The sequence below is a fragment of the Rhinatrema bivittatum genome, chromosome 9, assembly GCF_901001135.1.
Source record: "Rhinatrema bivittatum chromosome 9, aRhiBiv1.1, whole genome shotgun sequence".
NCBI lineage: Eukaryota > Metazoa > Chordata > Amphibia > Gymnophiona > Rhinatrematidae > Rhinatrema > Rhinatrema bivittatum.
This window is the reverse complement of record NC_042623.1, coordinates 42,626,833-42,653,852: the sequence shown is the minus strand read 5'-3', so window position 1 is coordinate 42,653,852 and position 27,020 is coordinate 42,626,833. Positions and strand designations below refer to the sequence as shown.

The window sequence follows — 27,020 nt, the reverse complement described above, 5'->3', positions numbered from 1 at the left end:
TGTTTTGCACTGTGAAATGCTTACGAACAGGCAAGAGTATGTTTATTTTAGTTATTCCAGAAGGTCTATGCTGCGAAAGCAAGCAATTAATTAACTTATACTAAAGCCTAAAGAGTGAAGGCCAAACAGCTGTGCCTGAAATAGATAAGTACAAAGAGCAAGGGAACATCTTTGCTTTTCCCAAGCATTTAACGGTAGATTTTATAACATGTGCGTGCGTGCGTGCGCTACCTGGCACACGCACATGTTCACCTGATTTTATAACATGTGTGCGCAGGCGCGCACATGTTATAAAATCCGGGGTCGGCGCACGCAAGGGGGTGCACAATTGTGCACCTTGCGCGCACCGAGCCATGCTCCTTCCTCCATTCCCTTCCCCCTAGCTTGACTTTCCCACCCTTCCCCTAACCTTTCCCCCCCCTAGCCCTACTCTACCCCCCCAAATGTTTTATCCTACCTTTTGCGCCTGCCGGCAGGCTGCTAACACACAATCCCTCAACACAGTGGCAATGGCTGCTGTGTGCAGGCCTCTGGCCCCGCCCCACCCCAGACCGCCCCGCCCCTTTTGTAAAGCCCCGGGACTTACACACATCCTGGGGTTTTATGCGTGCTGCCAGGCCCTTAGTGTATAAGGAGAAATAACAGCTAGAGAGAGAGGGAGAACATGCTACTAGACATGATAGCACAGGCTGATCCTTTGGAAACATGTAAGCTTTTTATATATATGCGACAATTGTTATTATCTACCATTACTTCTTCTGTATGATCTGATTTTATTTGTTCTATCCTCCTATTGCTCAAATAAACTTACTTTCCTAAGTACTTGGAACTGTGATGTACTGAATCAAAGTTTATGAGTGGCTATTTGTGTATGGAATAAGCTCCTGGGTTCAAGCCTCCAGATAAAATCCCATTGTGTGTTTATATTGGGTAAGCCCCCGAGGTAGTCCTGCATGCACACAGGCGATAAGCCCCCCAGGTAGCCCCCAGTGTAGACCTCAGTGAGATTAGCCTCCAGGTCAGAGCCTGTGGGCAGAATGCCAGTGTGCACAATCTGAACCCAGAACAGAGGGGCCAAAGTGACTGAGGTGAGGGAGGATGAGGGTATGAGGTAGAGATTTGGTTTACTAAGTCAGCTTTGGGTGTGTTGTGATAAGTGGGCATAAAGATGAGAAGGAGGCCAATGTTGGTGGTTAAGAGGGGTAGGCCTGGCAGAAGGGACAGCTCTTTATCTTATGGTGCAATGTCAGTATGTAAGTGGCTAGCCTGGCCTCTGTCGGGAGAGAGTTCCAGACTCTGGGGATGAACAAGGTGAAGGCACGCTTACAGCTTTGGACCAGCCTGGAGTCTCTAGGAGCAGAGTGCTGTAGTAGTGCTTATTCTTCAGATCTTAGTCTGCAAGAGGGTTTGTAGGAAGGTAGACGATCCTTCAGATAGGTTGGGGTCTGATTGTTTAGTAAGCTGAAGGCAATGCAGGAGTGGATAGGTCCAGGAGGATTGAACTAAATAAGGGAGACATATACATTGAGGATAACTTTCAAACAATTATATGTGGCAACATATATGTGCATATATGGCCACCAGCAGATCTATGATAGTATTTTATAACCTGTGAGTATTATAAAATACACATATCTTCATCCCAGAACATATGTGCAAGTGTGTGTTTACACATGAATACATGCAATGCACTGAAAGTGAGTATTTCAATACATTGAATACATGTACTTTTCCTACTTATTTTTAAAATATGCACAAATATCTTTTATGCAAGAAAATAAAGTAGGACTTGCATAAAATTTGATTAACGTGCATAGGTCGACATATTTTAAAATATGCCTACATAATTGAAATTAACAAGTTTACCAATTACGCCAAGTCATCAAGACTCACCTGGTTCTTCAGCCTAAAACCTCCCCTCCCATTTCACTCAGACTTCCCACCAGCCAGTAGTGCACAATAAACATATCACTTTCGAACTGTTCTGCAAGCGCTTATATTCGCTAGCACAGACTATTGTAACACACACTTCCTTGGATTACCACATTCAACACTAAGACCATTACAAATCTTACAGAACTCCGCAGCCAGAATACTAACTGGAAAAAGCAGAAGGGACCACATCACTCAAACACTCGCAGAATTACACTGGCTGCCAATCGAACAAAGAGTACAATTTAAAACACTATACACAATCCATAAGCTAATCAATGAAGAAAATACTGACTGGTTAAACACTGCATTACGACTACATGTCCCCCAAAGAAATCTCAGATCAGCAAATAAAGCTCTACTAACCATACCCTCTGTAAAGACAGCTAAACTGACACAAGTGAGGGAGAGAGCGCTGTCATTAGCCAGTCCAATATTATGGAACTCAATGCCACCCGAAATAAGATTAATGAGAGATTTAAAACTCTTCAAAAAAAAGTTTAAAAACATGGCTCTTCAAAAAAGCTTTTCAAAGTGAAAGTGGGAAATAGGTGGTACTAATAAACAAGAAAAGGACTCCTACGCACAGACAAACAAAAAAAAGTCACCAGATAACATATATGCGTTCTTTTTTATTTTAACATACTTAAATATTAACTTAAAGAATTACAGTATATATCATGTATGGATATTCCATAAATGGATTTACAATCCACATCACATATAGCATATATTTTTCGAATCATGTAACTGAACAATTTTGGCACCTACTAGTTAATTTATAATCCATTCCGAAATTATTTACGTGCCTATTTCTAAACCGTTGTGTTGGTATATTTATTTATTTAGAATTTTTATATACCGACATTCTTGATAAAAATATCAAATCATATCGGTTTACAATGGAACAGAATAATCGCAGTTGTGGCGTTACATAGAACAAGTAGTCAAAACATTGAAAACAGGTGAGTATAAGTAAAATTATAAATAATATAAATGCTTATGAGTAAGCAGTTCAAGTAAACCGCTATAACTATTATAACTAACAGTTAATTATAACTAAGAATAAGAATAAGGTATATCACTGAACGATGGTATAGAAAAGTTTTTAAATAAATAAAATAAATAAATGTCAGGTAATTAGCAGATGTAAAACTACGCAACTAAGTGATCAAATATATGCGTGTATCTTTTAAAATAGCAACTTATGCACATAACTGTTGGCCTTGCCCCAGAACACCCCTAGACCATTTCTTTTTTACGTGCATATATGTGCGCATGAAACATAAAGTGCACATGGACTTTTGACTTTTATAAAATAGCATAAATGCTCATATTTATGTGCGTATCTCTTACCTCCAATGTGTTGCAGTAGTGGTCTTGTTGGTATATGATGAAAGCATATATCATAGTTGTTCCTTTCTGCATATGACTTTGCCTGCTTTAGTCACTAAAGGTGGTAGAAGGCATTCCTTGTAACTGAAGTGATTTGAGATTCCATGTTCAGTTTGGTATCTAGAAGGATACGCAATATTCAGATCCCTGACTTAAAAATGCGGTATCTTTAACTGCAAGCTTTAACTCCGCAAGAGGCACAGGAGATGTACTTAATGTTGATACCTCTGTTATGCTGTGACTGAGCATGAATCTAATAGAGGTAATGCCAAAAAATAACCTAGCATTGGTGATAAATATAATTAATAGAAGAACTGCCAATATGTACACACACTGGGCTAGATTTTAAAAGCCCTGCGCGCCGGCGCGCCTATTTTGCATAGGCCGCCGGCGCGCACAAAGTCCCGGGACGCGCGTAAGTCCCGGGGCTTCGTAAAAGGGGCGGGAGGGGGCATGTCAGGGGCGTGTCCGGGGTCAGGGGGCGGTCCTGGGTGGGTCCGGGGGCATGGTGATGGTTCGGGGGCGGGCCGGGAGGGCGGTCCCAAGTCCCCTGGCACTGCGGCCTGTGCCAGGGGATGCTGAGGCGGCGCGAGCAAGTTACGCCTGCTTCCAGCAGGCGTAACTTGCACAACAAAAGGTAGGGGGGGGGATTTAGGTAGGGTTGGGGGGTGGGGTAGACAGGGGAAGGGAGGGGAAGGTGGGGGGACGTGGAAGGAAAGTTCCCTCCGAGGCCGCTCCGATTTCGGAGCGGCCTCGGAGGGAACAGAGGCAGGCTGCGCGGCTTGGCGCGCGCAGGCTGCCGATTCTGCACAGCCTTGTGTGCGCCGACCCCGGATTTTATAAGATATGCAAGGCTATGCGCGTATCTTATAAAATCCAGTGTACTTTTGTTCGCGAAGGTGGCGCGAACAAAAGTACGCACACGCGTATATTTTTAGGATCTACCTCACTATGTGTTAGAGAACTATAATATAATCATTGGTCTCGTACATCTGACAGTCTAATCTTTTTGAAAAAATTCTTATATATATAAAATTTGTTTTAAAATGACACTTATCTTTTGCGCTCAACTTGCATGCATCTAATACAGCACAATTCCAACTCCAAAAACCTCTATTAGAGGTGACCCATTTCCATATCTCTGCAAGACAGTTGTTTATTTTTTGCATGGCTGTGTCTCTGTCAGATCCCAGTGATATAAAGACCTGAATGTCATTGGCTTAGACAATAGGAAAAGCATGTAAAGAGCTCCCATGTACCAATTAACACTTTATTTTTACATACATTTCATCTATTGCATGAGAGACAAATGCCTAGTATCTAAATTTCTTTATTGAAAATTCTTACAAAATATATTTTTTTAATGCTCAAAATATTTGACATAACACCACATAAAACTCATTCATCCATCCACATACACACCAGTTAAAATATACTAATATACATTATTTCTGAACAATCTCAGGCCTGGATTTATCAAAATGTGGTAAGTACTGGATGCGATAGCAAAAGGGGCAGCATGTTTTATGCTAATATAGTTTGTTTTGCAATAATTACCTGTGTGAAGAGATAAGTTAGTGCACATTGTGATACCATTTCATATTCTGTGATAAGTGCCAAACCTGATGTATTTCCTGCATGCAACCACTGGGGGGACCTGTTTTAGAGAGAGAGAGAGAGAGAGAGAGAGAGAGAGAGAGAGAGAGAGAGAGAGAGAGAGAGAGAGAGACTGCCCATAGTAGCATGTCCCATACATAGGTATTTGTATCCCTAGGATAGGCCCACCTAGTAACTCGAGGTGGGGATTAGGTAGGAGTGTAGGGGGTTAGGGGCCGCTTTCACATTCTACATGAGACGTACGAACAGAACAGTGGTCTCTTGTGAAGATTTGCTGGCCTTTGGAGTGAGGAAACTCACTCAAAGATGAGATTTGGGCAAGGGTCTCTCAGCAAATCTTCACAAGAGACCACTGTTCTGTTCGTACGTCTCATGTAGAATGTGAAAGCGGCCCCTAACCCCCTACACTCATACCTAATCCCCACCTCGAGTTACTAGGTGGGCCTATCCTAGGGATACAAATACCTATGTATGGGCAGCGCTCCACTGTCTTTCTAATCTTGCATCTAAGGCATAGACATAACATTTAACCCTGGGTTTCCAATTTACTTCAATTAATGGCCTGAGATAGATATTAAAAAGGGTTGGTAAGAGGATTGGTCCTTGTGGAACACTACAGGGCAGAGGTTTGACAGAGGAGGAGGAGAAGTCAGCTGTAAGGCCCTCTTGTGATCCTCCTGTTATCAGTGACTGAAAGCAGTATAAGGCTGGGTCCTTGATATCTGTACCTGATAGCCTCCTTATTAGGATATCATAGTCAATTGGTATCAACAGTGGTAGGAAAATCAAGAATGATCGGGATGGAGGTTTTTCCTGCATCAGAGGCCCTAAGGATGTCATCCAGTAGAGCCAGGAGAACTGTTTCTGTATTATGGCCCTTCCTGCAACCTGGTTTGGAACTTGTTTAGATGATGCCCTTCCTCCAACAGGGTCTGGAGCTTGTGGGGAAACTACCTTTCCAACGATTATGTCCAGGAATGGGATACTTGAAATGGGTCTGAAGTTGTCCAAGATCCTGGGATCTAGGGAGGCTTTCTGGAGGAATGGATGAACTTTAGCACGGATAGCGCCCTCAGTTAAAGAACGCTTAACAACTGGGCAATCCAGCTGTACTGGCTTGAGTCTCGTCACTTTTTTCTGGTTTAGCCAGACAAGTGTCAAGGGAGCCTGATGATGGACTGAGGCCAGAGATAATGAGATATAGAAAATGAGAGCATGGAGCATAACTTTTGCAAGCAGATTTTTTTTTTGCATTTTTTTTGGCCCTACTCCAGCCCAACTCTTAAATCTTAGCCTTGATTTGAGATGTTTATGTAATATGTAATAATTTGGTAAATATGTATAGCTTTTTTCTTCATGTTTTGAGTCTTGTGACTCATTTTATTTTTTTTATTGTACTTTTTCTTTCGTTATATGAAATGAGCAGACTTAAGGATAAGCAGGTTAAAAAATATGATATGGTAACATTTTAAAAATAAAAGATGTGTCAGAGCCAGATGAAAATTATTTCTGAAAGATTTTTTTTTAATTTGATAGTTTGTGACTGCTGATTAGGTCAATCCAGTGCCTCCCCTTCCCCCTGTACCTAATGAATAATTAAATCCTGTCAATTAAAAAAAAATTATGTCGAATTCCATTATCCCTCTAGAAAACAAATTCAGCAGCACAAAAAATATGGGATTTGTTTTCCTTTCTTTATTAGCCGTTTTAATATTTTTCTAGATTTAAGAATTGACTGCAAAATAAGTGGAGCAAAATCTGCAGGCTGATCTGGAAAGGTTTTTTTTCAATAATGCTCCCCTCTAGATTTCTACAGTTCACTTTGCGCCTTGGAAGCAAGTCTGTTCTGAGCACCTGTAAAGCACCGGACCAGCCCGGGGAAGGAGTTCTGCTGCACTACACTTACGACAATGGTATTACGTGGAAACTACTGGAGCACTATTCTTACCTCAGCTACCACGAACCCAGGTATGTGCGGTGCAGTAGTTAATATAGAGTGCATGTACATGATATAAAGACACTGCTGATTAGAGCACTGCTTGGTTTGTAATTTCCAAGTCAAGCCGCAATACCTTGTCACCATACCGAAACTCATGTTTCCAAGCAGGAGCCCAGAAACCCTCAAAGTTGAAGACAGCTTTGAGGGTCTGCAAATAATAATGAGAGCCCAGGGGATCCAGAACTATATCAAGTTTGAAATCCCCGGGGACCGGAGTGCGATGACGTTAAAGAGCTGTAAAGACGTAAAGGCTGAATTTATTTGGGCTGCAACAAAGATTCTGGCAGTGTCCACATGACATAATAAGTTATGTTGCTGCTATCAATGCATGAGTTCTAGTTTTTATATATATATATACCAGGATTGCTAGACTTTGTGATGGCTTTCTAACTCAAATAGGCAATGGTTAGTTCCTGCCTTGCAATTGTAAAGAAAAGAAAAACCTTTCCATAAAAATTAAGTAAAAAATTAAAGAATTGTTCAGAATCCCCGCTTTGATGTTAAAAACAACACAGAAGAGGATGGCTCTTTATAGATAAACAGATTTATTAAGGCATAAGCTTTCATGTCATCAGATGCATGACCTTCTATTGTGGTGAAGGAGACGAGGTTCACTTGAGGGAAGATAACAGATTTCCCCTGCTCAGGCAGAGAGAGGTCCTTCCATTGACTGTTTTTGGTAGAGATACCCTCTTTATGTAGGAAGGTACAATGACAGCTTCTAACCTCAGCTGGTTCCCAGTTCTGCACAGAATGATCTGAGATCAGAAATCACTTCCATGGGCAGAAGGAACTCAAAAGAGACACTGGAAAGATGCTCTGATAAATTGACTTGTCATATATGGAATCCAGTGTGCTGGTCAATGAAATATGAAGTTTGATGAACTTGGGGGACTAAAGAAACATCCCTTAAGGGAGAGCTAAATTCTGCTTTCCTGCACCATGCAGTACCATGCTGCCCAGCAACGCTAGAATATGAGGCCTTCCTGAACTATGCCTAATTGTTTTTCATTCCCACCGTCACTTTCACTGTGTAGTACATTATGGGCCGGATTTTAATAGCTACGCACGGGCGTAGATTAGTGCGCGCACACAAATCTACGCCCGATTTTATAACATGCGCGCGCAGCCGTGCGCATGTTATAAAATCCGGGGTCGGGGCGTGTGCAAGGGGGTGCACACTAGTGCACCTTGCGCACGCCGAGCTCTAGGGGAGCACCGATGGCTTTCCCCATTCCCTCCAAGGCCGCTCCTAAATCAGAGCGGCCTCGGAGGGAACTTTCCTTCGGCCCCACCCCCAACTTTCTCCTCCCTTTCCCATTCTAACCCGCCCCCAGCCCTACCTAAATTTCCCCCCCCCCCCACCTTCATTTTATAAGTTGCGCCTGCCTCCGGGCAGGCGTAGGTTGCGCGAGCCGGCCAATGGCCAGCCCGCAATCCTGGGCACAACGGCTAATGACCGCTGTGCCTGGAGGCTCCAGCCACCCCCGGACCACCCCGCCCATGCCCCCACCCCCAGGATATACGCGCGTCCCGAGGCTTTACGCGCGCCATCGGGCCTTTTGAAAATAGGCTTTGAAAATCTGCCCCTATGTCTACCAGGACACTATAACTCAGGCCCTTGACTGCAATTGCATCTGGATTTTAGAATAACAAAATATGCAAAATAGCAATGAGGTCAATATTGAAAGCAGTTTGTTTAGCTGAGTCCCAGTCTGAAGGCCTGATTTTCAATAGCATTTTTGCCCATGTATGTAGGGTTTTGAAAATTGCTACAGTATATGGCATAGAATTGTACATTGAATTTACCCACGTAAGTACCCTTGTCGCAGGTAAATGGCTTTTCCCTGTACGTACCAGATTCAGTCCAGACGGTGGGTTATGTCCCCCGTCCAGCAGATGGAGTCAGACAAGGCTTCGGAGGGCACTGCCATATAAACCAGTGCACCCTCTGTGAGTCCTCAGTATCTTTCCGACTCCAGCAGGTAGGAGTAGGGGAACCTTTGGCTTTTGTAAATTGTTAAAACAGTAGTTACATTTCCACGTGTAAATCCCTTTGAAAATTACTTCCTTGCAGGCCGATACAGTACAGTGCGCTCCGATGGAGAGCACTGTTAACCTGCCCTTGGACGCGCATAAACGTATCTGGCTAACTTTGGCGTAGTCGGTCACATTCAGTGGCATAGCTGCACTGCAGAATATCCCAGCAAAGTCAGCCAGATAAGTTTATCCAGCTCACTTTCCTAGCCACCTGGTGACTGAAAATGGACCTCCATATTCTTAGACCAATGTATAAAACTATACCTGATAAATATTCACTGTGAATATTCTGAAAAGCAAACCAGTTTGAGGCCCTTGAGAACCAAAGTCAAAGGACCCTGCTATGTACTCTTCTAACTACAGGTTAGATCTACATTTGAATTCACGGTGTTAAATTGCCCATGCCCTTGAGTTCTGATCATGCACATAGTTCAGGGTAAGGAAGGATTTTCTTTGTTCCTGTCATTAAAATCACAACAATTAGCGTGCACTAAATCAGCTGCATTTCTGCATGCTATTTTCTTTTTGTTTTTGTGCACAATCGAACTAAGAGACACCTCAACGTTCTGAGTGGAAAGAGGCAGGTAAGGAGCATTCTCCTGGGCTACAGCACACTATCAGCACATGAAAGATGAACAGATGTGTCCATGTGGAAGTAGCGTTGACGTTAATTATGATAGAGAATGTGGAGATGGCTTTACCTTTGTGTGCTAGCAGGCCAAAAAAAAAACCAAAACATTTTTCTTTATAATGAAAATAGAGTGATAAATTCTACAATCAATCTGTAGTCAGCAATTTAATTAATCTTTGGTCGTATGAAAAATAATTGCACATTTAATGTTCGGCAGGAAAAGCACATTTAATCTTGCTGCAGTTTGACAGCTGCATTTTTCTTCTTAGCAGAACTACAGTGGATTTTAATATTAGGTGCATACATACCTGAAATAGATTGAGATCAGAGTGGGGGTCTCTCAGTTCTAAATAACATTTAATGGAGGTTGGACCATTCTACTGCTCTGTCAACGTGAAGCAATCAGGAATTCTGTCCCTTGCTTTCCCCCCAGCCTTCTGCCTTCCTTCTGTCTATTTCTTTGTCTCTTATGATGAAGCAGGCATGCAATAACAATGCTTATAGACTTATAATGGATTCTGGTGCACAATGTACTATTGGATGCTATCGTTTAGTGTGTAGTATCAAAGAGGACTTTGAGCATTTTTTGTATTGTAATCTGGATTTACAGAGCTAATCCTAGCTAAACCAAATAAAGCTCGTCACTGTTCTATAAATTTATTTAAGCATGGGCTACAGCTGACTTGCAGGATACTATTTTTAAGGTTTTGATGTTATCTATAAATGATTGCATATGTTGAATATTCAGTTTACTGTATGCACTGCTTAGTTATTGACATTTAGAGCTTTTCAGCTAATTAGTTACATTAAATCATTCTCCGAATACAATCTCAGGTTTACTGGTGAATTCGAATTTCTGAAAACTAAATTTGGCCACTGTAACAAAGAAATGTATAAATACCAAAAAAAGAGGATCCCAGAGTAGAAAGGGGGTCATTTTCCAGATGGATCGCACGCAATAAGGGACGTTTTGCACACGAAAAGTCCCTTATCGTGTGTGATACCAAGATGGGGGCGGAGTCGGCCCCGGAAGAGGAGGAGTCGGGGCGTCACCGGGGTCGACTCCGCAAAGACGCTGCAGACAACGAAAAGGTAAGGGCCTTTTCGCATCCTATTTCGCGCCCAATAGCTACACCTTCTATGGTGGCGCTATTGGGTGCGAAACCAGCAGCGATCACAGCGGTGCGATCGCTGCCGGCTAGCGCAGGACCGCCCCCCGTTTCAGCCCCCCGCCCCTCATTACCTAAAGTATCGCAGGCCTGCGATACTTTAGAAAATGAGGCCCAACGTATCAGTACAAACAAATGAATCTACCCAACAAAACAAATCAACATAAATGCACTTAATTAGATTCCCATGTGTTTGTGAGCATCATATGGTAAGAACCAATTGCACATAAAGGGGTAGATTCTCAAAAATACGCGTGGGTGTACATGTGCGCACGCTACTCAGCACGCACACATGTTCACCCAATTTCATAACTTGCACGTGCAGGCACGTGCATGTTATAAAATCGGAGGTTGGCGCGCCAAGGGAGTGCACAATTGTGCACCCTGTGCCCGCCGATGACCGCGCGCTTCCCCCATTCCCTCCCCCCTAGACTGACCTTCCCACCCCTTCCCCTAGCCTTTTTCCAGCCCCAAACTTAACCTAACCCATCCCCAAATTTTTATCTCACCTTTTGCAGGCGCAAGTTGCACGCAGCAGCAACCTGCCAGCACACAATCCTCTGACACAGCGGCAAATGGCCGCTGTGCTGGAGGCCTCTGGCCCCGCCCCTTCCCCTTCCCCGCCCCCAGACCTCCCCACCCCCTTTGTAAAGCCCTGGGACTTAGATGTGTCCCAGGGCTTTATGCACGTTGCTGGGCCTTTATAAAATAGGCCTGGTGCTCGTAACCCCTCCCTACGTGTGTAAATCCTCTGAAAATCAGTCCCAAAATGTGACTCATATCTTAAGGTGCATACTGAATTGTAATCATTGGCCATATTTTTTTATGGTTTTTTTAAATATGCAAACAATTGTATGCCTTTCTTCAAAGTAGACATATTTTTAGAAACTAGCAGAGGAGTGTGGAAGCAAACTGCAGATTCCAGCATTAGATTCTTTAAGAAACACCTCACAGAAAGTAGGCAATTCATTACAGTTTTACTACAAATGCATACTTTAAGTTTTCAAGGGTTGAATAGTAGGGTAAGAATATTACATTTCAAGGTATTGGTGCTCAAACCGGTCTTTAGCCAGCCAGGTTTTCAGGATATCCGTGCATATTCATTAGAGGTATCCTGAAAACCCAATTGACTTGAGGTCAGAGGCCCAAGCATTGGTTTAAGCACCATTGTTTCAAAGCACTGAATCTTGCTGGAGAAAACTGCAGGCAAATAAATCTGGACCGGCTACAGAGAACCAGTTGCCTTCAATTAGGAATTGGAACAGGAGGCAGGGGTGGAGTCTCCCTAATTAAAATCTCAGCAATCAGAAAGCAGAGAGTGAAGGGCTTAGGGCATGGTGGAAGAGTTCTCTTCATATGAGTTCATCAGTCTACTGCATGTTTTCAACTATTGCAAACTGTTATATGCCTGGACCTTGCTAAGTCTAAGAGCTGTGAAGTACACTGCAGTCTCAATAGCTGCCGAACAGCCCATTAAGACTGTCCCTGCAAACAGAGTCTGAGGTTACACTGATCCCTAAGCTAGGAAATGCCATCTACCACAAGGTCAAAGACACTAATGGCCAAATTTTCAAAGGCCCGCGCATTTAATAATTGGGGTTTACGTGCGTGGCCGGGCCTTGCGCGTAAACCCCAGTACACGCACAAGTGCTGGGCCTCTTCAAAGGGGCGGGCCGGGGTGGGGGGGGGAGCAGGCTAGGACAGCGCCATTGTATGCTGTCCCGGGGAAGCTTGCACCTGCCAGCTGCCGGTGCGCGTATCTTGCTTCTGCTCCTGAGGAGCAGTAAGTAAACAAAACAATTTGGGGTACCTAGGTAGGCATTAGGGGTTGGAGTGGAGAGAGGAAAGGGAAGGAGGGTTAGTTAGTGGGGTAGGGAACTGTGGGGGGGAGGGGGCCCGATTGCATTGCTGTGCGTATTCATGCAAAATTCGGTCCCCTAGCACGCACCACCCGCACATGCATGCGGCACGTGCATGTTATAAAATAGACGCATCCATGTGCGTGCATTGGGAACCGTGTGCACATGAATGGCCGCGTGTTGTTTTGAAAATCTACCCCTAAGGGCAGATGGCTCCACAAGAACTAGACTTTACATCCAAACTGATACCAGCCCTGGAGTAATGACCAGGCCTATCAGATTCTGAAGCTTAGTCACCAAGGGCAGGAGTGAAGAAACTCCGGTCCATAGGTTGTTTTTTTGGAATGATAGCCTGTTTTTATTGTAAACCCTGCAACACAAACATTCTGTTTCTTCTGTAGTGGTCCCCAGTGCTTAGAAGACTAAGGGTATCACAGGCTACCTTTGATGTTGACAAGGAAATGATTAGCAGAGCTTGCATAAAGTATATTGGAAGATATTCTGTTCTCTAGTTTTCAATCGAGAAAGATTCTGAAGTGCATAGGGAGAGGAATGATCAGCAGAAAAAGGGAGATGATATTGCCCCAGTATAAATTCCTAATGAGACCTCATTTGGAATACTCTGTACAGTTCTGGAGACCACACCTTCAAAAGGATATAAACAGGATTGAATCTGACTACAAAGTGGCTGCTAAAATGGTCAGTAGCTTTTGTTATAAAGCATATGGGATCAGACTTAACGATCTAAACATGTAATCCTGGAGAAAAGCTAGGATAGAGGAGATATGATAGAGACATTTAAAAACCTCCAAGGTATCTTTGCACAGGAGGAGGGTCACTTTCGATGGAAAGGAGACCCTGGGATGAGGGTGAAAGGGGAAGTATTTCTTTAAAGAAAGGATGATGGATGCATGGAACACTTCCCAGTGGAAATGGTGAAGACATGGACAGCATCTGAATTCAAGAAAGCATGGGACAAGGGCAGGGGATCTCTGAGAGAATGGTAGGGATCGTAGAGCTAAGCGGTTGTGCAAATGGGCAGACATGATGGGTTGTATGTTATTTTCTGCTATCATGTTTGTATGTTTTTGTGTTTAACTCATTCAGAAAGCTCCAGTGCTAGTTTCTAGTTAGGAGATTCAGTTTAAACTCTTCCACCATTCCTTTATTATTCTTCTCATGGACATGGCTTAGGTTTCCTTACATCCGACAAACGCTTCAAATGAAAACTCGAAAAGGCTCAATTTTCCATTGTTTCTGGTCCTATAAAGAAATACGGAAATGCTGGCACTCAATCCAATTGTTGTTTTTTTTTATTTTATAAATATTGGGTTGATATTATGCTCTTTGATCCCTTTAAAGTGTTGTCAGAGCTTTCAAAATCATAAATTAAACTTATCCACTACAGAATTTTTACTACTGGCTGTTGCTATGGCAAATAAATGTATCTAGCTGAGATGGCTAAATAAATATCAATTCACCCGACCTAAATCTTTAGAAAAACATAATGCTAGAAAGGAAAGAATGACATTTGCCTCTGGTGCTGGTTAGAGTTACAAATGTTTTCTTGATTCATGTGGTAAGTGTGTTATTATTAGTAATCTTTCACCAAAATAAAAAAGAAGCAATCTTAATATTAATGGCAAATTAGTCCAAGGGATGAAAATGCTGAAATTTTTTCTTTGCTTGTCATTATCGCAGTGGGAAAAGACAAATATTGATATTATCATGCGATATTAGGGATGTGCATTCGTCCTGGTTCGGGGAGCCTGAAACCCGAATGAGTTTTTCCCGAAATTTTGGGGAAAAATTTGTTTTCGGCTTTAGTGCGCACTAACATAAAAACCCCGTTAGTGCGCACTAATCCGAAATTCGGGCCCCCCCCCCCCCCGAATTTAAAAGGCCCAAACCGCAGGAAATGCGATATATGCTGATTCTCTTCCTTGGCTCATCCCACTTCTCCCCTGATGCAGACAATCCTTTTGTGGTAGAAACTTCTATTGGGGCTGTAAGAGCCTTTTCTCCTTTCAAATCCTTCTGAAAACCATTTATTATTTGTGCTTTTGTTCTCTTATGTCCTTTTCGTATTTGCCATGCCTCTCTAGATCTTGAAGTTTGATAGGTAGAGCATCTTTTCTCATAGTCTCTTTGTTGTTTCTTAAATAAAAGTTCATGGATATGAATGACTAAAGACTTTTCGCCCCCTCTCCCCCTACACCTCCTGAAACTGTTTCAAAATTAACAGGGAATTATGTATGGATTCATTAGTCTCCCGTTCTAGAAGGAAAACAGTGACCATACAGTTCAGTTTCAATAATTGGAAGTCACAACCAATATCAAGTATCCAACTTTATGGATGCATTTCCATGTTTTTAAAATTCTGAATCTTGAGCCCCAGCTTCAAAAAGAAAATTGTTTTAGATTAATAGTCTGTGATGTTGTTTTTTTTCATTAAATGTTGCAATTACATGGTTTCTTCTCTTTCTATAAGTGACATAACTATCCATATTCCTGACCTGGCTTAATTTCACATTATTTTGACTGTTGTGCAAAATGTCTTCTCACTTTTCTCACTTCTGAGCAGTGAATGTTACACACTTCTGTTTTTGACTTCTCTCTGGTTGATACTCACCGGATGAACCAAAATGAAACAATTTCGGATTATGCAATTTAAAAAAAAAAAAAAAAAATCTTACCACAGCAAATACCGAGCAAATTCTAAAAGAAAATGTAACAACTGTGATCACTTCTGTTAGTGCAATTCCTTAATAATATTTAAAACATTTTTTTAAATATTTTTGTGGTCATGCTGCACTGTTGACCTATGTCATGCAATGACTCTGCCATCAAATAATCATTGATCCTAGTTATTTAGTGCAGGAGTGAGCAAACTGAGGGCTGGGCCCCCACCACAAAGAGAGGGGCTTGAACCGTCCAATCAAAGAAGAAAAAAAAAATGGCTATGCTGTCGAGTCTGGGTACCATGGAGCCACTGCAAACTCAGGAGGGAGGGAACTGCCAGAACATAGTGACATCATTAAATGCAAGCCACAGCTTGTGCCTCTTGTAGTGAGACAGGGAGAGGAGCTACTTCTGCTGTGGCGAGTCCAGGGACGGGAAGAGCCACTTATTCTGCAGCAGAGCTGGATAAGGGGGGGGCAACCACTGAAGTGTTACACATCTTAGGAAGAGTTGGCACCCTCAGCCCAGGAGGAGTTTGTAATCCTGCCGGGTCCCCCACCCAGGGAGAGAGATCACAGCTGTCGACCACGGTGGGAAAAGAAGGGATGAGGTAAGGGAGGGGGATGGGCAAAGAGGCCAGAGAGAATAAGGAGGCGGGGGGGGAGGTGGATGAGAAAGGGAGGAAGTGGGGAAGGAAGAATAAAGACAAAAAGTGTGAAACAGTCAATTAAGCAAATCAAAACATGAGAAATAAAAAAGATGAGCAAACTAAGAAAAATATAAAAATGGAGAGGAAAAATTAGTGAAAACAAAAAAAAAGGTGGGGTGAGATGGAGTTTTTCTCAGCTCCTAAAAAAATATATTTATTTTATTTATTTATTTATTTATTTATTTGTTTGTTTGTTTGTTTGTTTGTTTATATTCTGCTTTTTTGGCACTTCAAAGTAGATTACACTCAAGTACTGTAGGTATTTTCCTGTCCCCAGTGGGCTCACAATCTAAGGGGGAGATTTATCAAGCCACAATAGGGTTACAATGTGTGTTATACAGCATATAATCATGAGATATAGCCCTATTACCTCTACTACTATTTATTTATTTATTTGGTTTTCTATACCGATATTCGAAAAAACATCATGTCAGTTTACAGAGGAAAAACAAATACAATAAAATGTATTTCTATAGCGCTACATAACATACGCAGTGCTGTACAAACACACAAAAAGACAGTTCCTGCTCAATAGAGCTTACAATCTAATAAGACAAACATACAGGAAAAGAGACTTGGGGTATTTCATAAAGCAAGACAATGGTTAAATAGAAAAGAAATTTAGTTAACAAGACTAAAGGCAGACAATCAGGCATAAGATTTAAAAGAGGTTTCAAAAATGTAGGTCTTTAGAAGGGATTTAAACATGGTGCACCAGTTCAGGAAGACTATTCCAAGCACATGGCATAGCCACGTGGAAAGCAGAGAGTTGGGAATTGGTGGTAGAGGAGAAAGGTACAGATAGGAGTGACTTGTCTGATTAGCGGGTATGGAGAGAGATAAGAGATGAGAGATAGACCTGGATTTTATAAGTTCACAGAACTTAGAAAATCCGGCAGTAATGGGGGGCAGGGGGGCGGGCCTGCGAAAGCCAGCAGCGATCGCACCACCGCGGTGCCATTGCTGCCAGCTTTCGCAAACCAATAGCGCCACCGGGAAGGTGGTGCTATTGGCCGCATTACTGACAGTGATAAGGCTCCTTACCTTTTCGCCGCCAGTGATGTCTTCACGGCGTCCGCCCCAGTGCCGCCCCGACTCCTCAGATGCTCATTTATCGCTGAGCTATTAATGCCTGCCTGAAGCAGGCGTTAATAGCTGAGTGCAGGTAAAAGAAGTAGAGAAAAGCAGAAAAAACTGCTTTTCTGTACTTCTTTTTTTAAAGTAAAAAAAATAAAATAACTTGGCAGACCGCCGAGTTATGAAGACCGACGCCGGTAAACTCACCTCGTTTTTCATAACCGGACGTCTGCCAGTAATGAAAATGGCCGCCGATAAACTTGGTGGCCGTTTTTATTACTGGCAGACAGGCAGGTTATGAAAACCGAGGCCGACTTTTACCGGCGTCAGTCTTCACAACCGGCAGCCGCGGTGGGTTGCGTTAGCAAGGAGGCGCTAAGGTCGCTCAAGCCACCCTAGCCCCTCCTTCCTAGCGCGACCCCCTAATTTACATTTTGCATGGCGCCACCCCACATGCGGTCGCCATGTGTGCGTTAAGAAAGCGGGTGCTGAAAAGTCAGCGCCCGCTTTCCGCGAACATTACTGCATTGGCCCCTATGTCTGTCTATGTTTGTGGGGGGGGTCTCTATATCTGTAGGATCTCTGGGGTACATTTTAAAAGAGAGCGTACGCTGGATTTTATAAGATACACGCGTAGCCGTGCGTATCTTATAAAATCCGTGGTCGGCGCGCGCAATTGGGTGCACATTTGTGCAACTTGCGCGTGCTGAGCCGTGCACGCGCTGCCCGTTCCCTCCAAGGCCGCTCCGAAATCAGAGTGGCCACGGATGGAACTTTCCTTCCACCCTCCCGGCCCTATCTAACCCTTCCCCCTACCTTTATCAGAAAAGTTACTACTGCACCGGGCAGTAGTAACTTACGCGTGCCGGCGCAGCAGGCCCCGACACAGGCCACTGTGTCGGGGCACTCGGCCACGCCCCCGGACCGCCCACATGCCCCCGAACACGCCCCCGATGGAAAACCATGCCCCCTGGCCACGCCCCCGACCGCCCCTTTTTGCAAGCCCCGGGACTTGCGCGCGTCCCAGGGCTTGCGCGCGCCGCCAAGCCTATGCAAAATAGGCTCAGCGCGTGCAGGGGGGTTTTAAAAGGGTTACGCGCATACCTTATGCGCGTAACCCTTTTAAAATCCGGCCCTCTGTGTCTGTCTATGTTTGCCTGGGTGTCTGTTTCGTTATCTGTCTGTCTGGGTGTGGGGTGTCTGTGTCTTGGTATGAAGTATCTGTTTCTCTCTGAGTCTGTCTGAGTACAGGTTGTGTTTGCCTCTCTTTGTCCGTGTGTGTATGTGTGAGCTTACTCCTTTCAGCAACTTGAAGAGAAACAAAATGGGTGCTTTGAGCCTCTGGTTGGCAGGGTGGCTGCCTGGTGGATACCCATCTTGGGGGAGCCCGAACAAATTGCTCAAAAGTTTGCTCACCTGTTTGAGTGTGCAGTAGTTCTTACTTGGTGAACTAAGGAGCAAAATGTTCAGGGGTTTTATAAAGAGCTCCCTTGCAATTTCACAAATAATGTTTAAAAGTCACTCTGTCTTGACCCGTAGAAAATGTTTCTATCCAAAAAGATCAGTTTTAATATTTGTTCTATAATTTGCTTAGTATTGTTATGGAGAGATTGTTGCAAAATTGTGCATCCTTTTTTTTTATTCCACCTGTGTTCTGGCAGACATGTTGACAATCATTTTCCCCTTTCCCCATATTGTTTGGTCCTTGCCTGAATCATCTTCTCCTTATCAACTGTTTATGTATTTCTGCCAAAGTCATTTGCTGAAGCGCATAATATTTTCAACCTCATGATGTTTTGTTTTTTTTAAAAAGAAGCTGAAATATTCAGCAGAACAGTAAAACCATGCACAGAGCTTCACCAGAAAAAAAAAAAAAAAAGAATGGTCAGGTCACTTTTAGATTTCATGCAATGGCAAAACCATCCGTTACCTTCTCACATAAATGTGCATGGGAAGAATTACTGCATGCCCTGGAGCGAATCAGACAAAACTGAAAAGCATTGCTTTTGGGAATGGGAATGTCCTTTTCCACATTATGCAGGTGCTTAATTTGTCTTACTCCTCTTTCAATACGCATGCATAAGCACCATTTTCAACATATGTCTCACATTGACCGAAGCCTCTAATCCTAAAACTTGCAGTTTTGGTACATAGATGGAGACAAATGTTTCCCATGCCAGCATACTTCAAATCTTCGCCCTGCGTGATGCGTGTGAACAGTGCGATACTCTGTGATTTATGGGGCTTGCAAGCACATGTCAGTGCAGTGGCAATTAACGGATGCACCCTGCTACTGTGTGCAATGATTGCTCTGGGAAATTAGATATTATTCTTCATTTTCTTTAGTTTGTCAAGTGCAGGTTTGTTGTCGTAGGTTCCAAGACAAATCAAATGACCTTGTGTGCTCTGCTTCAGTACACTCTTGGGACTGACCTTTGATCAGATTTCGACACAGCAATGAAATGAATGTGTGCGTTGTATGGAAAAAAAAAAAAAAAAGACCATTGGTTGCACAGTATCTGTCTGACAAGATTAAGTTTGAATGATTATGTTAGTGAGCATTTTTCTTCCAGATATTAATGTAGAATACAATGGTCAAAGGTTTTGATAAATGTATATGCCCAACCAAACAAAAAGACAGAATTAAAAGTCCCTGTCAATTAATCAAGTCAGTTTGTATTAAACTAGTATATTAATCTGAAATGTTCAGATTAACTTGCAGGGCGAATAAGCACACAGTCAGCTTAGTCTTATTTTATACACGAGTTTCTGTGATTCCTGTTGAAATATAAAAAGTGAATTTTCAAAGGAATTACGCATGTAAATGTAATATACTATTGTAGCAATTTTCAAAATCCATTTACCCGCATTAAGTGTATATAGGGGTAGATTTTAAAAGATTTGCGCGTCCATGTGCGCGTGCGGTTCCCGGCACGCGCACATGGGCGCGCCGATTTTATAACATGCGCATGGCCACACAATCGGGCCTTCCCCAGTTCCCTACCCCCCTACCTAAACTCCCTCCCCCTCTTCTCTCCTCCTCACCTCCAAACCCAACCTATCTACCACCAATTCCCTTTTTCGTTTTTCAGCTTACTTCAGGGCTGGAGCTGAAGTAAGTTGCATACACTGGCCGGCTGCTGGCGCGCGAGTCATTGGGCAGCGTACAATGGTGCGGTCCTGGCCTGCCCCCTGACCCTCCTCGCCCAGACCCCGCCCCCGGCTCGCCCCTTTGAAGAGGCCCGGCACTTGTGCACGTACCGGGATTTATGCGCATGGCCGGGCCCGTTTGAAAATTCGCGTGGCATAAAGGCCAGGCCACGCGCTTAAACAACGGGTATTACGCACGCAGACCTTTTAAAAGCCAGCCTTTAATGTGGATATTGTAGCAATGGTATATACAGTAGCAATTTTCCAAAGCCCACTTACTTGGGTGAAGTGCATTTACAAATGTAAAACCCAGTTTTAAGCATGTAAATGCATTTGGTAAATTCTTGTGTTTTGTCTTTTAGGATAATATCTGTGGAGCTTCCAGAAGATGCCAGGAAATTTGGAATCCAGTTTAGATGGTGGCAGCCCTATCACTCTGGCCAGGGTGAAGATGTGTGGGCTATTGATGAGATCATCATGACATCAGCGCTTTTCAACAGCATTAGTCTGGATTTCACCAACCTGGTGGAGGTCACTCAGTCTTTGGGTTTCTACCTAGGGAATGTTCAGCCATACTGTGGTCATGACTGGACCCTATGGTGAGACCATTTCTTTTATCTGACACAGTACCTAAACAAATAATTCACAATCTCACATAACACACACAAAAAAAAAAAAAAAGCATCAAGGTTAGTTCTTTCTCTGTTATTGGCTCCAAGTTGGGGCTATTTATTTTATTTTTAAATTTCATTCTTTTGAATATCTTATTGTATATTTCTACCATCAATGACTCCAGTGCACATAGCCAGAAACAAGGAAAGTAACTGCAACATTGCACCAAATGTCCACATATTCTCTATTAGCAGCATGCCTAAAATGCTCTTTGGTGCAGGGCTTTCCAAACTTATTCGGGTGAACTCACAGCCAGTTGGGTTTTCAGGATATCCACAATGAATATACATGAGATACATTGGTAGCCCAATATATGCAAATATACCTCATGCATATTTATTTTGGATATCCAGAAAACCTGACTAGCTGTATGGGTTATCAAGATAGGTTTGGAAAGCCCTTCATTAAAGAGTAATTATATGCACACACTACTAAGAAGGAATATGTGGATATTCAGTGCAGGTCTGGGAAGTTATGCTTTAATAGCTCCTTTTATAGAAACAATTATGGCAAACATATGTGGGAGAAGGGATGTAGAAACAGATCCTAACAAGGATGTTCTTATCAACAAAAAAAAGAGTCAACAGGTTGAACCATTCTCCTTTGCAGATCAGCTGATTCAAAAAAACATGCATTGTTATTGTCATTATTCTTTAAGATCTTCTTTTGTTGTTTCTTCATGTTATGACAGTAGTGACAAGGATACTGGCTGGCCCATCCTAAAGTAGACAGATTGAGTGTCATTTGTTCAGAAGGCAACACCCGAGCTTCACTGTTTAAGGAAGCAGGCAGGTCCTTCTGCTCCATTATTTACAGTACTTTGGTGATATCCACAAGGAACTGGCTAGAACCCTTTTAGCTATAGTACAAGTCTCCTATGCTAGTGCAATACAGAAACAAGCCTTCTCTATATAAAATTAATATTCTTTCTCACAGCTTACATTTTGAGTTACTGTACCACTTACATTCAGTTCATGAAAATAATATTTTAATTTCTGTGCCTTAATCACAGTCTTGAAAGGAAGCACTGTTTCATCAAAATCTGATGGCCATTCTTAACCTACCATAGTTTTAAATGTGCCTTTTACTTTGAGAAAGTACAGTTGTAGTAATTGCAGGAAACATGAAGGATATATAAATAATTGTGCCATCCCCCCAGGAAACTAGAAATAGCCCTGCAGGAGTTTTATCAACAAGTACATTAGAGCAATCCAATTTGACTTCCTGATCATCTTTCAGACTAAAGGGGGTTGTATACCAGAACAACAGAGAATGTGTTGTGCCAGTGATAATGAGGCTATAGAAGCAGCATTAACCACTTTAACAAGGAGGGGGAAAGTGTTCACAGCTCATTAAAGCCAAGCAACATGGCAGGCCCCAAACTGTTTGCTGTTTTCTTAATCAAGGAGTCAGAATGAACAGTCCTTCAATGGCATTGTTTTCCTTTGTTGCTGAAGACAGCAGTTTCTTATATTCTTCTATTTTAAAATGTGCAAACAGTTCAACCTTGTTTATTGCCTGAGTTGCTATTTACAATATGAAATAATATGTGTAAAACAAAATTTTCTGTTTCCTGTTTGAAAACATATTCGTAATCTCTAATGGGGGAAAATGTTAAGCTCTTATTATTATTTTTTTTTTTGTTTTGTTTTGTACAGTCCACGTTCACTAAAGACTTTTCGTATAAATTATATTTATTAGGCAAGTAAAAGCATGAACTATGCCCTTCGCTGACCTTGTGACTCTCAGGGGAAATTTTTTTTTTAACTTATAACAGGTCTGTAGCAAATGATTGGTAGTTAAATTAATTATTGTGGGCTTATCCCAGCTGTGGGTCCATTTGGTTTTCATTTCCTAGCTCATGACTTTCCATAAGTATGGATTGCTGTGGAACTGAGAGTGTTCTCCTGGGAAAAACTTTTTTGACAATTGCTTTTTCATTAGAAGAACTATAGTCAATATGCTATAAATCATTTTACAATGCGTCTTCACAAGCTTACTTTCAGCTGAGGAAGAACTGCCTCTAATCATCTGTAAGGCGTTAATTACTTACTGGGATTCTGTGAAGGAGAATCCACTAAGATACATTGTTTATGTCAAGTGTTTAATGAGTGGTTCTGCACTGAAACAGAATTTTAAAATAATTTTTTATTTGAGGCCTTCTCGAAACAGTGGGTGAATGATTTCATTGACTTCCTTGAAGGGCTGTAAATAAACAAAACAGCTGAGCTCCAGAGATTTACATTTCATAGTTCTTGATTTTTAGTGTTAAGGTTTGAATATAGGAGACTTACCACAGTTAATTCTGGAGATGTTCAATCTATTGATCTTCCCTGCTGGTAAGTAGAATCCAGGTATCTGAAGCCAGTCATAAAAATGTAGGTTTAAAACATCAAAACTTGATTTTGATAATGCCATTTCTTTAATTACTGTTTCTTAATTTTTTCCAAAAGAACACATGCAATATGGACATGTCACTTTTTTCTGTTGCATTTCTAAACTTGTGTTTGAAAAGCCCACAGAATAAAAAAAGATAATGTATACAAAATTTAGAATATAAAAGCTTTTACTGCACAACACTGTGTTCCTTTGAATTCTCACTTCTGAGTAAACTATGTTGAAGGAAACAGTATTCATTTTCCAAAAACACAACGCAGTATTATGGGCATTTCAAAAAAAGATGTTCAAACACTTGTAAGTTTAGGCATGATTTACAAGGCCCATTTACCATTGAGAAAAAAAATCTTAGCAAATCAGGCCCTAAGGCCTGGATTCACCATTCTATCGTGCCATCCCCCCAGGAAACTAGAAATAGCGCTGCAGGAGTTTTATCGCTGCCGGCTTTCGCACCTAATAGCACCACCATGAAAGGTGGTGCTATTGGGCACGCTATGGCGACGATAACGTGGCTTACCTTATCGCCGCCAGCAAAGACATCGCAGACTCCGCCCCTAGCAAGCCCCGACTCTGCCCCTAGCAAGCTTTCGCACACGAAAAGGGACTTTTCGCATGCAATAGCGCTTATCGCACGCGATAAGCTTCACAAAATGACCCCCTAAGTTAGGTAGATCCCTGTACTACCTCTAAATGTGGTGGGAACAGTAATATAGGTTTTTTTTTTCTACTTCCTGGAAGCATTAGCTGGTGCAATAATCCTTCGAGGTTATAAACATAGAAACAAATTAAAGAAACATTCCAAAAAATTCACTGTGCTCACACTGGTGCAAGTTAGGGGCAACATTCACCAACATGATTACTTTGTATTTCTGTACCCCCTTAGCCAAATTAGATATATAACTTGACATTGAGATAGGTTCTTGAACCCTTTATGAATGTATTGTGGTTTGTTTAGATATGTTTGGTAGTTATAGAAAGCAATCTGTTAGTTATCAGCATTACATTTAGATTTGCTAAATCATATGCTCATCCTAACAGTGTAGAAGTTTAGTAACCCTATTTTTCCTGGAAAAAAATTGGATTCTTTACAGGTTGTGATACCTTTAATTGGACCAACTCAAGAATTATTCAAAGATGTTGTTGCCCAATGAAGTTTCCAGACCATATAGATCCCTTCTCAAATCACATTTGTTGGTCTGATAAAAAGTATGTATCTAGATTGCAAAAAACCGCGGGAACAGTTCAGTGCAGGGAATGAAGTTCTGATGTGCACAAATCAAGAACAGGATCTGGGAGCGATCATATCTGATGATCTTATGGCAGCCAGACAGGTAGATAAGGTAATGGCAAAAGCCAGAAGGATGCCTGGGTGCATAAGGAGAGGAATAGCTACAGGAAAAGGAGGTGATATTGGCTCTGTATAGGTGTTTGGTGAGACCTCATTAGGATTACTGTGTATAATTCCGGAGACGGTATCTTTAAAAGAATATAAACCGGTTGGAGTCGGTCCAAGGCCAGCTATTAAAATGTTCAACTGTCTTCATCATAAAGCATATGGGTCAGTTTTCACGTATATCCTGGAGGAAAGAGGGAAAGCGAGGTATAATAGATACATATAAATACCTCTGAGGAACAGGAGGCAGGCCCCTTTCAATAAAAAGGAGGCTTTAGAATGAGGGATGATAATGAAAGGGGGTAAACTCAAAAGAACTCTAAGGAAATATATCTGTTGCATCCGTCGTTCGCAGATGGCTGCGACCGCTCTGCCTTACCTCTTTTTCTCCTCTTTCACTCTCCTTGGGCAAGATGGCTGCCTCCGGTGCCAAGGGTCTCGGCATTTCCAAACGAGCATGGGAGTCCCAGTCTGCCATGCTCACTCCCGTGACCTCCTAGGGCATGAGCGTGCACCTCTCTGATGCTCAAATACACGTCATGGCGGGAACCTCGGGGGCGGCTCCACCACATGACGTCAGTACCTCCAGGTTTAACAAGCCTCCGCTTCCGCTACCACCTTGAGTTAGCAAGAACTTCGGTTTAGCTACTCTGACCACTCTAAGCTGCATGCTTAGACGCTGATATCACTCCAAGGGCCTCGCTCTACCAGAACTCTAGACACCCGCTCCTCGGGGGTCTCTCGCTTCCAACTTCCCTTCGGGGCCCTCACTAACTAAAGACAACCGCTCCTCGGGAGTCTTTCTCTCTCTCTCTACCTTTCAGGATATCGGACTATCAGGTACTTGCTCCTCGAGGGCCTACCAGCCATCATATCCTGCACCATGGACCTTTGGTCCCATCATACTACCATCAGGAAGATGCCTTCAATCCGTGAGTACCTCTACGATCCGGTGCTCCAGCTCCACCCACCAGCTGCGGCGTTACCCGCACTGCGGGCTCCTGCCTATCGTGACCATCTGGGTGAGACTACACTTCTGAGCCTGTTGAACGTACTGGCACATCGTGGATCAGTGCCTTGCCTTCCTGCTTCACCATCTACCTACAGCAGTACAATAAAGACTCTATCCCTACTGTGTCTGCTATCTGAGTTCAGCCTATCGCAGTGGTTCCCCACGGGGCCCCTCCCCGTGGGCGGAGTCATCTCCATTGCGACCAAGGGTCCACAATGCCTCAAACACAACAGTATCTTTACAGAAAGGATACTGAATGCATGGAACAGCTTCCCAGTTGAAGTGGTAGACGCCATGACAGTATCAGAATTCAAGAAATTGTGGGACAAAGGACTGAGGATCCCTGAGGGAGAAAAAGGGCTTGTAAAGCTGAGCAGGCAATGCGAATGGACAGATGGTCTTTATCTACCATCATGTTCTGTGTTTCTGTGTAATCCTGACCTCAGCACTGAGGGTTGTGGCAAAGTACATGTTACCAAAACAAAGTTGTTAGTATCTGGTGTAATTTGTGACAGCGGTATCTTGGATTCAACCTACCATGCTAAGCTACAGAATATTTTATAACAGTCACAAAAGAGTAAACAGGGATAGAAGAGCATGTCAAATAATGCTAATACTGAAGACTGCACCTTAAAAGAAAAAAAGCAGACTTTCTCCAGCATAAGGCCCACTGTCATGAAATACAATTTTAGAATTAAGTTGCACCTCTGTGAAAATTTACAATTAGAAGATGCTTCCTGGAAAAGGAATAAATTATTAAAATCTATCACTGCAGAGAAGTGGCAGTAATGAATGACAAAATATTAGTGGTTGAAGCCAGCAAAACATTATCCCCCGTGCCTTTGGGCTTACAGTACAGCTGGAACTAGGACTGTGATTTGATACCATGAGTCTTCATTTACCGCTATCCAGTGGTTTTTATCCTAATATTTTTTCTACCCAAATTACTTTAATCTAGTCATGCCAGTGACAGTCTTCAGCTAGGGGGCTATGTATCAGGGCTCCTTCTAGAACTCAACATTCATAGTCCCTAAATCCAGCCACTTGATTTTGCCATCGTACAATGACAATGACTCATGCCTTCCTCCTCCCACTCCCCCAGGGGCTATGAACAGTGTTTTCGCAGCATCCTCAGCTAGTCTGTGGAGCAGAAGACCTAAACGTGGAATCAAACTCAGTTCCCATTTCATAACAGTGCAAAATACCACCATTAAGCCACTGGGGTCAGTCCTTCAAAGATGTTTTTTAATGCAAGTGAAATTAATGTTTGTTTGCTTCTGTCCTCT

The 27,020-nt window shown here is 42.6% G+C and overlaps 1 protein-coding gene across 1 annotated transcript in view; it reads left to right on the top strand.

Annotated features, from left to right (window-relative positions):
• Positions 1-27,020, top strand: part of RELN (reelin) — a 699,179-nt gene that overhangs the window by 416,262 nt on the left and 255,897 nt on the right. Inside the window, exons 19-20 of the mRNA XM_029615599.1 lie at positions 6,751-6,912; positions 20,623-20,859. Of these exons, the coding sequence (XP_029471459.1) occupies positions 6,751-6,912; positions 20,623-20,859 (399 nt within the window). The remainder of the gene's footprint in view (positions 1-6,750; positions 6,913-20,622; positions 20,860-27,020) is intronic.